Below are 11825 nucleotides of genomic sequence, written 5' to 3'. Positions count from 1 at the left end.
ATCCATGTCAGTCTTCCTCTATTTTGTATGTGGGGTGCTGCCACAACATGGCTTGGTGAGTGGTGTGTAGGTTTGTGCCCAGAATCTGAACCCATGAACTTAACCACTACGCCTACTGGACCAGCCCCCAGAAGAGAGACTTTTGTAAGCATTTTAACTATCTTATGAGTTCACATGAGTAATTCAGAAATATTTTAGTGCTTACTGTGTGCTGTTCCCCAAATAACAAATATCTGGGCTTGTTTTTATTCATCAACTTTATTAAATAATTTTATTAATTGATCTACATAGACATTATGTTTAACAATTCAGTATAAAAATAAATACTTTTATGGGATAAATAAGCAAGTTTTTTAGAGCCCCTAGGGCTTACAAAAAAGAATCTTAAAAGATCCATATTTATCATCCGAAGACTAACAGTTAGAAAAGGTAGCAAACCATAAAATCAAAAAATAAATATAAATTTTAAATATTTAAATAAATAACCTGATGCATTTTAAATGGGAAGCACTTAATTATCAAGTCATTGTTGAGAAGATGCTTTGACAAAAGGTAATCCATTTGTTCAGAAATTCTACAATTGTTCCTGTCTCATCATCATATTCACATGTGAATCTTGTTTCAGACCCCTATAAAACAAAAATTTTAATTTTTTTTTTTAGTTCAGAGTAGTTTACCTTATATAATTCTCAATTGAAGTCTTACAGGCTTATGGCCTTTATTTTCAAGTGTATTAAACATATTAATTATTCACATTTTCTTGAAATGATCAAAATGTGCCAAAATTACATTTTCTACAGTATTTTACTATCATTCTCATTTGTTAATTCTGCAATCTCAGTGAACACAAGATTTTTTTCCTGAGTTGTGTACAAGTAAACATTTGAAATAAAAACAGTTCTGGACAAATACTTCATTGCATGCAAAATAAACTTGTTTGACTTCCTCTGTGTATATATCTGTATGTCTATCTGTAGGTTACATGTATACAGTGATATGCACATTAGACTTCCTTCTTTTCTAAACCTTGATTAAGGTTATTCTACTCATTATTCTACTTGAGTAAATCTCCTCATATTTTCTCCAAAGCAAGGTAGAACCAACCCTGAGTAAGTTAGAACAGGCTTTTGTTTGGGGGAAGTTTGTGTGAAGAACATTTTCATAAATACTCATCCCCCCTCCCTCAACTCACTATCAATGCAGGTGAGTTTCCCAACTTTTAAAAGTGTAAACGTTAGAAATGTTGTCCTGTGGACTGACTGTGTAGAAATTAACCTTCTCTGCAGAAAGGGACTATTTCAACTCAGCTTCTAGCTGACAAGCTAAGGAGAAAATATTTTGATATGCAAATAAAAGAGAGTGCTTTTTCAAATTTGAAGTATCCTATCCTGGAAAGACAAAATGAGACAAAGTATTTCCTTTAAATAAACTGTTGCAGTGTTATATATCCTCTAACATGTAATTATTTAAGTATTGTAATTTCTTGGGAGGAGTTTTAGACTTTTAAAAATGATTTTCACATAATTTTATCTCAATTTTGCATCAGGAGTTTTAGAGTGAGTTTTCTGATGTTAAAAATTTTAGAGCAAACCTCTTGACGTACAATGAGAAACTGAGTCAATCAATGTCTAAATGACATTAATCTCAATGTATTTTTTAAAAAATTAAATGGAAAGAAACAGTCTACTAATAAAGTGACTCTTACTTGGAAAGATCCAGAGTTACATACTTTTAGAAACTTGGTTCTACTACTGTAATTAAAATTGCTCTGTTTATTTAGGATAACTGTTAATTCCTGAATTTTGTCCTTTGGCAGATGGGATGAGAAAGGAGAGCTATGAACCTCTTTCATGTCATCTGAGTCCCTTGTACATTTCATGCTTCCTGTGCATTTAAAAATTCTTAAGGTCCTGAAAGTATTACCTCTAAATAAAGAGCTAATTATTTGTCCATCAGCTATTTTAATGGTTGCTGTTTAAGACAAATCTCTTAATCCTTCCACTAAATGATAGGGAAACCCCATTTAAAAAGCTTTTCACACAATCAGTATTAGTTATTCTGGTAAATGATCTGAAGGAATTTAAAAATACATAATAAAGTCTGTCTGCTTTCTGTGAAATTCAATTCAGTACCTTCTCCCAGTTTTGTGTTAATGTGAGGGGTGTCAGAGCGCAGGGGTGGAGGCTTGTCCCTATGTGGATGGTAGATGGAAGCTCTCTGGCTTGCGCTTCCTAGCTCCACAATGTATGATCTAACATGAAAATAATTCATGTTCACAGTGGACTTAAAATACACAAGTACTTCACACATACCAAAAATGTTATACCACTTTAAAATGCCCTTCCATTTATTTCATTTCCAAGAGAGCAAATAAAGTAATGCCTTACCTTTAGTCCCAGAACTGTTACATTGATATTGCTCATTAATTCCTTGATATCTTTCGAGAGAAAGTTTTTTAGCATTTCCTCCAGAGGTTTGAGTTCTTCTTCTAGACACTGAAGATGTTTCAATTCTGTGGCCTTGAATAATAATAATTATCATCAGGTGAGTTTTCTCTGACTAAAAGTCAGAATCAGAAATTAATCTCCAATCTATTTTTATTGAGTGGCAGTATATAGTTTTTACCATTCTCCCTGTTCTCAGCATTACTGTAAAGGTGGACCAGTATAGTTTACAAATCACAGATACAGGCTGAGTTCTTTTCCAATCTGTATAGAAATCATTAGAACCAGAGTAGTCAGAATGTGGAAGTAGAGGTTGACATTTTATGATTCTAATATTTCATAATCTAAGGGTTAATCACAATGTTAGGGAAAGAAGGAGATCTTGGATGCCATCTGTCACAGTCCCAAAGTTTGATACATTAGGCAATTTTAACTGTATAGTAATGACTCTCAATTTAGAAAATCACATATAACTGTAAATTTTTTACTTTTCTGTAATAAGTACATTAAGGTGCATTTAAAAAAATTATTTGTCCCAACCAAATAAAAGTTTACAATATTTGAAGAATTTTTGGATGGGCCTCCCAAATTAGACATACACATACATACTCTCCTATATATAATGATAGTATTTCACACTTTTATGGTACATTATAATTTCAAAGTGTTTTTTCCTAAATAAGCCCACTTAAGTGTCACAGCCACATTTTGAGATAGGCAGTGCAGTATTATCATCTCCATTTTACAAATAAGGAAACTAAATCTCAGAATTTAAGTGTCTTTCCCAACGCCGCATGACTAAGTGGATCCAGAATTAGATTTCAATTCTTTTTTTTTCATAGCATTAACATAGCATCCTTTGAATTAAATGTTTTTATATCTTTCTAAAATCTTTTGCAAACAGAATGGTGATAAAATGAACAAATGAATGAAATTTATCACATTACTTTTGGTTTCAAATAGATTTTGAGTTGTCATTTAGAAACTGTGAGATTTCAAAGAATTCCACCACCCTCTAAATTATACACATGATCTCATGTTATCTTTCTAACAATCTTTAGAGGGAGAGGTAGGACTACACTGCTCATATCTTCTGACATTTCTATCTACTGCCCTTTCAACTTGCTACTACAAGGTCTGCAAGTTCAAGGCTTACATTTTTGGTATGAGCAATTTGGAGCTATTGCCTTCAGAAAAGAGTCTAATGTCATTATGTTGCAGGAGATAAGAGTTGTGTGTCTGATTAAGCTGGAGGAGCATCTCTAAGCTATTTTCATCTTTCAGAAGAGTAGTGTAAAGCATAATTTCCTTGAATTAATGAGAAGTGGATCAATGGGATTGCATCTATAATCCTTAAGTCCCATTTTTTTCTGGGCTTGGATTTACCCTGGGATAAGGTCTTTCTGGCACCACAGTTTTGCCCCATCTCTGCTGACCTGCACAAGTGCTAGGAAACTTTATACTCCTAGCATCGCTCTAGGAGCTTAGATGATTGATGCTTACCTAACTATCTGAATTTGAAAATGATGACGATTTTAATCTTGGAAAATAAGTCACATAGAATCGTAAGTCTCTGGGTCTACTGACATAAAAGATGTTTAAGTCAAGAATTTTATACTCCCCAGAGAGAATTTTATCTTTACTACTACTAGTAGTAGCTAATGCTTGTATGGTGTTTACCATATGCCAGACACTGTTCTGAGTTCTTTACATCTACTCATTAATCCTCACAAAACTATATGAAGTACGTACAATTAGAATTCGCATAAGTAGGTGAGAAACTTAGTCACAGAGAGTAGGTAACTTGCCCAAGGTCACAAAAGCTAGGACACGGCTGACCTGGGATTTCAGTTCAGATAATCTGGACCCAGAGTCTGTGCTATTGATTACAGCTATGCTGCCTCTCAAAGATAGACCCTTCAGAATCTTTCCCAAACAATGAAGGATTTTTAAAAGTGGCCTCCTCTGAAATGAATTTTGATCATTAGCATGCTAAAATGATACAATCAAATATCTAGAGTTTTGCATGTTTAAATAAAACAGTAAGTCAACATAATCTTTTAAAACAGTCTAAGCAATAAAGTAAGAATGTTATTATTCTTTTCTTCCCAGTCCTTGCCCGCCAAAACACAAATACATATAAAAAAATATAGGCCAAGCCATTTACAGAAGGCCCATTATCAAACTTAGACTTTTTTTTAAAAGTATTGAAGTTACTTATTCTTTTCCTCAGATGAGGTGCTATTAATCCAATCAGTGTGCAAATTTGTATATTACTTTGAATTTCATTAAAATATAAAGTGAACATAGAAAATTGTACTTACCTTCTTGGGCATGTTAATTTTAAATGTGAGCATCTTGGAGAGTTTGGGATTCTTGTTATTCTGAGAAAGTATAACAGATTGTTATTAAAAAAGGAACTCCAGCTAGAAAAATTAAATGTAATAATTTTAGTAAGAAAGGAAATATACTCACATTAACTCCTTCCAAAAGCAACTTTAAATCCATCTGTAATTGCTTCAGTTGTTGCTGTGTTTCCCTCTTAGAGCTTGAAGTAGGTGCACTGTTTGCAAGGACTGCAAGAGTTAGTGCGATGCAAGCCAAGAGTTGCATCTTGTACATTGTGGCAGGAGTTGAGGTTACTCTGAGTAGTGATTAGAGAGGCTGATATGAAGCTCTTGAACAAGAGAAGCAATTTATACTGTTAATTCTGGAAAAATATTATGGGGGTGTCAAAATGTTTTACATATTACACATATTTTCAAAGATTCTACCTGTGTGGCAAAAAGCATTACCTTTATTTTTCCTCTTCTGATGACTCTTTGGAATTTCTTTAAACCCCCATAAACTGACTGAATGGATGTAGGTGAAATCCCTCTTGGTTACATTAGCCCACACTTAGGTGGCAGTTCTAATTCATACAACTAACGCCTTCTGTATGAAACAGTTTTTCCTCCCTCTTTCTTTAAGGGGGTGGGGATACAAAAGTGCCTCATGAAAATTTTCTCTTTGTCATAAAACTGCTGAACATGTGGAGCACCATGTTGTGGTGGACAAGAGCAAGAATAAATAGTTGAAAAGAATAAATGTTTAGATTTGTTGATTGAACAGGAAGAATATTGGTTTCCTGTTTCAGGATGGTTTTAACTTTTATCTACACAATGACTGAGCTAATGCATATAACATGACAGATTACTTCTTACACAATCAGCTGGAGAAATATTAAGATTAGAATACATAAAATGCTCATTGAACTTGAGGTACTGTTTTATGCTGTTTTAATTTTAACATGTTTCTTGTATTTAAATATCTTACTGTCTGTTGTCCTTTTTTTTTTTTTTTAAGGGTATGATTGTTTAACAAACAAACACTCAGAAAAGGATTTGTACCCAAGGGCACTCTTGGTAGTTTTATAATAGACTTTATATGGGCTTTATGTAAACCAATCCATAAGTTTCTAGTTTTCATCTCTTTAGTAAATTTAGATTTATCCTCTAAAGCACCTGGGACACTGTGAGTGTAACAATAGAAGTTATAAAGTAAGATCAGATGAGTATTTTTCTAGTAGGTAGACTAGGTAGGATATTTAGGATGTATGTTAATTTGTCCTCAGTATAATGCACAAACTGCCTGGATGATGGTATAACTATATACTTCTAATTTAACCTGGAGAGAATTGAGGAAATCCTTTATCAATGAGATTGCTTGTAACTCCTCCATTTTTACTACCTTATTCATTTCTTATCTAGTCTCTAAACAGATATTTATCTAGCACCTATGATGCCCTCAGGTATGTAGAAAGAGAGAAAAAAGAACAATGTGCAGGCACACAGTCTAATTTAAGCCTAACAAGAAACCTGTTAAATGATGGTTCCCATTTTGCAGTTTAGAAAACTGAAGCTCAGAGAAGTAGTTTGTTTTAGGTCATTCAGCCCTTACTGACAGTAAGGAACAGAACAAGGATTTGAAACCAGAATATTCTAACATCAAAGTCCACTCTCTTACCATCTGTATTCTTTCTCAAAGAACTTGATGTGTAACAGGGAAAACGTGCACATAGACAATTGTAATCCTAGGTAAAAGACAATTGCTGCCTCAAGAGAAGTGGATATAAAGAATTTTGAAGAAGAAATATGACTTTAAACTGGATTTCGAAAACATGGTTAAACTGTAGTTACATAAATTTAGGACTAGAGGGAGGGTGGGTAGGCAGGAAGGTTTAAGCATTCTAAAGAACACTTAATTGTACTTGCAAAGAACAGAGAAAAATGGTTCAAAACTGTTTATGTGCAAGGCCTTATTTTGAAGATTATAAAACATCTTTGTAAAATTAAAAAATAAGCTCTATATCTCCTCAGATGAAAAAAAATGAAGAAAAAGTCAGATTAAAGAAAAATGATCTTTTCTTTTAGAAAAGATGAGAGAGATTACAGACAAAAGATTATAATGTTTCTATTACTAAAAAATGCAGAATGTCTCTCTGTACCTTTCAGATCAAAACCACAAATTTAGCATTAGTTCTAAGGGAAAGGCTACTTAGTGGTCTGTGTGTCAACTTTATTATACTTGTTTCGCTTCTCTAAAGACTCAGTGTCTCATCCCAGCATCATCAGCTCAGGCCTTTACCCTTCCAGAATGGAAAAATTCAGGCCCACGCATTTTCCTGTGTGGGGGCTTTTCCAATGAGGCTTTTGATGTTCTCATAGTCTTGGTATTTATATTTCTCTGGCTATTTCCATTAGAGAATGGGTCGATATATGGCTACAATTCTGGGGTCTGTAGAAAATTGAATTCCTAGGCCCCTTGCTTATCCCTATTATTGCATAACAGGCACCATTGCAGAAGTTGGCCTTATAATTTCTTTCTTGAAATGCTTGAGGAGAAAGCTACCATATGCTGTGGTGTACTTTCACTTTTTAACATGTCTGACACATCAGCTGGCTTTTCTGGCTGTAGTGGTGATAAAGTCAGTAATAGACTGCTAACTACCACATGTGTCACACCCCTACTTCCCCTTTGAAAATAAAATTTTACTATTCAATAAGAAGCTATTTTAGTGGCTTAGCATTGTTTGTGACTCAGCTTCTTAGACTTGAGGGTAGCCTAAGTCCTTTAAAAAGGGAAGCCCCAGTCTCTGAAGCTGCCTACCAAAGAGATTGGTCTGTCAGTTGCATCCATTGTCGATCCATCAAAGCTGACTTTCCAGGACTCTGCCTCTTGCAAAAATTTCTTCTTTCTGACCCTCTTTCACAGCTTTGTAAAATTTTAATTTGTTCTGGAGCTTGATGCCTATATTTATGCATCTCTTTTTAGTTTCTCTAAAGGCCTCTTGGCTTTTCAAGATAATTCTCTCCCTTTGAAATTAGGACATAGTGCTGGATAATTTCCATACCACCTAGAGAGAATTCAGCTAGGAGCTGTGTTTCCTGTGAAAATCTGAATTTCCTCAGACGTATACTGGTGCCCAGACTGTCTTCATCACACCTGTAGTCTCCATAGTGTGATACCACTTCAATCTGTCTGTGATCAGTTAAGTCTCCTTCATAGGTGCTCACCTTCCATGTGGTAAATTTTAAAGATGTTCATAACCTTTTGGCGTGGAAGAATTATTTCCTTGGTACTTTTAATTTTGCAAAGCGTTTTCAAATTCATCATCTCATTGAGTCACATTTTACTGATAAGAATTTTGACGTTTGTAGAGGTTAAGTGACTTGCCCAAGATCAAAAACCCAAGCCTTCCTGGCCCATAGTGATCTCATGTGTTTCCAGTGTAAAAGAGTGATGCCAAATTCTAGGACCATTAGGCTACACAAAGAAGGCTGAATTAGGTTGTTCCTACTGTTCCACCTCGCTTCACTTTATCAGTGGTAGCTGATGAGTCAGGCGAGGCAGCATCCACCTTCCCCTAACCAACACATTGTCTGTACGTATTTCATGAAGAACTTTATTTTCTTCATACATTAGGAATTAAGCCTTTCAACTTACAGATAAATATTAGCTTTATCCTCTGCCAAGATAAATGCCTTCATTAAAATCTTGTGAAAATAAAATTATTTACATTTATTTAGGCTTATCTTCATCTATTTGCTTTTCCTGCCTACCTTTGTTTCTAAGCTCTCTGTTAACCATTTGTTCTTTCCTCTTCTATGATAGCTTTCGATGTGTCATTGACAGAGTCCATTGTTTTATCATTCCTAATGTTAAAAGAAAAAGTACAGCATATTAAACATTTTTTAGTGTATTTGAGCAAAAATTGATTTGAATTGGGCAGCTTCCAATCTAGCAGACAGAAAGGAGCTCTGAGGAGCTGTACAAAGTGAAATGCTTTTATAGCAGGAAGGGAGCAGGAACAAGGAAGTTATACTAAGCAAAAAACCAGGGATGACAGGGCTCTATCAGGCAGATTACCTAACCAGTGCTGTTCAGGCAACTCCTGATTGACTGTTTTGAGATTCCATTTCTGGGAGAGCTGAAACTGTAATGAAGTCTTGGTTTGGTGACATGGGGATTAGCATAAGCAGCTCTATTTGGGACATGTTGTCTTGTTTTTAACAATATTTGTAAAAGTTATAGCCTGATTTTTTTGTTTAAAAATTATAACATTATCTAGTTACAAAATAATACATATCCATTATAGAAAATACAAAGAAGCTAAAAAATTTAAAAAACGAAAATCAACTGTATTCTTACCAAGCAGAGATAACTATTGTTGCCACATATTGGTATATGTCCATCTAGTCTTTTTTCTGTGATACAATTTTACATGCTTTTTTCTCTTAACAATATGTTATAAATATCTCATATATTAAGTATTCTTCCAGAACATTATTTTTAATAGTTGCACGTAAAATTCTGTTGTGTGACTGTATTCTATTACTGGAATTTACTTTAATACCAATCATTCACAATTATGAATACTACTGTAATTCACTAAAATCTTTTGAACATAAGTATTTGTGCAAATTTCTGATCACCCTATTAGGATGAAATCCTAGAAGTGAAATTACTGGGTCAAAGAGAATGAACATTTTAAGGCTTTCAATGCTTATTCAGAAAGTTTGTAACAACAACACTCCTTATCGGGGTATGAGCCTATTTTTCTGTACCATCTACATGGTTTTCATATTATCAAATAGGGAAGGGGGCAAGAGAGAGAAAGGAGAGGAAATGATGAAATGTATATTAATTGGTGGTTACACTAATGCTCAGGTCCATATTTGGAATTGAGAGTCAGTCAGACCTGGGCACAAGTCCTATTTATCACTTACTAGCTGTGTGACCTTGAACAAATTACTTATCCTCCCTGAGCCTGTTTGTTTATTTCTAAAATGACAATATGGACCTGACTGGTCTCTTATGAATGACAAATAAGATAGCATAAATGAAAGGATACAACATTAATCTGTTAACTTTGAATGAACGAGTAATCCCATGACTTGTTTTTGATATGCCACACTCTCCCCCTTTTCTGCCAAGATATTTTTTTCAATGATGACATTTGCTTTACATAATTCCTTGATATCATCCAGGTTTTACCAGTCTGCCTAATCCGAGGGTTGAGAAAGAGACAGGTGGGAAATTTTACCATGCCAGCATTGCCCAGATGAAACTCAGTTAAAATCTAATTTAATTAACCATATAATTTTGAATCATTCTATAAGGTCACTAGAGATAAAGTATAATAGAGATATTATTCCGTAAAATGTCAGTCCCATCTGAGAGGATCTCTGTCCATTGTAGGGGAGGAAAAATCCTTTCCCTCTGCCTTTCTAGGTGCTTAGCTGAGACTCCAGGAAATAAAAAACAGACTAATGGGATAAAAAATAAAAAATTTAATTATGTACGTACATACCTGTGGGAACCCCACAAAGATATGAGACTCAAAAGGCAGCCAGATGGTTGAGGCTTATCCACTATCCTGAGCTAAGGAAAGGCATGGGGGTCTGGGCTTTCAGAGGAGGGAAGGCAATTCATGGGAAGGTGAGAAGAGGAAAAGTTGGCAAGTGAAAGTTGCCCCACCATGCAGATTCGTCTCTCAGGTGAAAAAGTTATCTCTGGTAATAGCTTTCTTCCTGGCACACGCCCCCTTTCTGATGTAAATTTCCTTTATACTTGTAAGTTTCCCTTACAAAAGGCTAACTTCTACTCTGTTTTCAGAGCTTCTCCTCTGTCTTCTCAAACTAATCAGCTCAAAATAATCCTTATGCCAAAGAGGCATATTTTGGGATGGCACATTCTGCTACCCTTTACCATCAAAGTTGATCTGTCTTTTTTTCTTTTTTGGCGAGAAAGATTGGCCCTGAGCTAACATCTGTTGTCAATCTTTTTCTTTTTGCTTGGGGAAGCATGTTGCTGACCTAACATCTATGCCAGTCTTCCTCTATTTTGTATGTGGGACACTGCCACAGCATGGCTTGATGAGCAGTGTGTAGGTCTATGCCCAGCATCCAAACCTGCAAACCCTGGGCAGCAGAGCATGCAAACTTAACCACTACGCCACCGGGCCAGCCCCTAAAGTTGACCTATCTTGATCTCATTTCTCTCAAACAACCAAAAACCAGAAAGTTAATTTTTAAAAAGTCCTCTGAGCAGCAAAAATTGGTGTGGAAAAGCTCATGGTGAAGATGATAAATAGGTTTCCTCTCATGTGCTGCATTATTAGCAGAGTCTACTTAGAGTGCTGTATTAAGAATAGTTTTGTCCTCAGGGGACAAGTGTGCACCATAGATATTTAGTCTTCAGTGGGCTCTGGAGTGTGGAGTAGCAGCTTGCATACCAAGTCTTTAGCATTTCTGCCCTATGCTCATGCTTTCTTTACACCCAGTTCTAGCCAGCTTTGTTATTTTTCTTCAAGAGCATTGTAGATTAGAAGCAATTTTGGGAACTGGGCTGCCTGCAGAATAAATGATCACTGACAGTTTAAAAGAATGAGGTAGAGGAGGTAAATGTAACAATAGAAATCAAGTAAAGTATTAAAAAAGTGAAGAAAATATAGGAACCACAGAAAAGCACAGCCTTCTGGAACCTTAGTATGTGACTCAATAACTCCATGCACCCCAACAGGTCCTGAGAGTCCTGTATAACTGCAGGGTATAATGACTGATGTTCACAGTGATGACCCTGCCTCCTCAAAAAATGTTGAAATTATGTTTTGCTTTGTTTAAATCTGCTTTGTTTAGGAAGTCAGAATATATGTAATGTTTTGGGGAGAGCTTTCCATTTCAATTGGTTAAGATAAAAACAAATTTGATGCCAAATCAGCTCTGATTCCCTAGTTCCTGAATTCTTTTATGTGAGAGAGATACGAGTATATCTTGTTTAAGCCTTTGTTATTTTGGGTTTCTCATTATATGCAGCTAACAACACTGTATAAGTACAGTG

At 35.2% G+C, this 11825-nt stretch overlaps 1 protein-coding gene across 1 annotated transcript; it reads right to left on the bottom strand.

Annotated features, from left to right (window-relative positions):
• Window positions 1-242: 242 nt before the first annotated feature.
• IL2 (interleukin 2) lies at window positions 243-5133 on the bottom strand. Its single transcript, XM_008530607.2, has 4 exons — window positions 4920-5133; window positions 4769-4828; window positions 2388-2519; window positions 243-629 (listed from the first exon to the last, which is right to left on the bottom strand). The coding sequence occupies exons 1-4, from the start codon at window positions 5064-5066 to the stop codon at window positions 519-521; spliced, it is 450 nt and encodes a 149-aa protein (XP_008528829.1). The 5' UTR covers window positions 5067-5133; the 3' UTR covers window positions 243-518.
• Window positions 5134-11825: the final 6692 nt, after the last annotated feature.

The sequence above is a fragment of the Equus przewalskii genome, chromosome 2 (genome assembly GCF_037783145.1).
Source record: "Equus przewalskii isolate Varuska chromosome 2, EquPr2, whole genome shotgun sequence".
Classification (NCBI taxonomy): Eukaryota; Metazoa; Chordata; class Mammalia; order Perissodactyla; family Equidae; genus Equus; species Equus przewalskii.
This window is presented reverse-complemented; position numbering and strand designations above follow the sequence as displayed.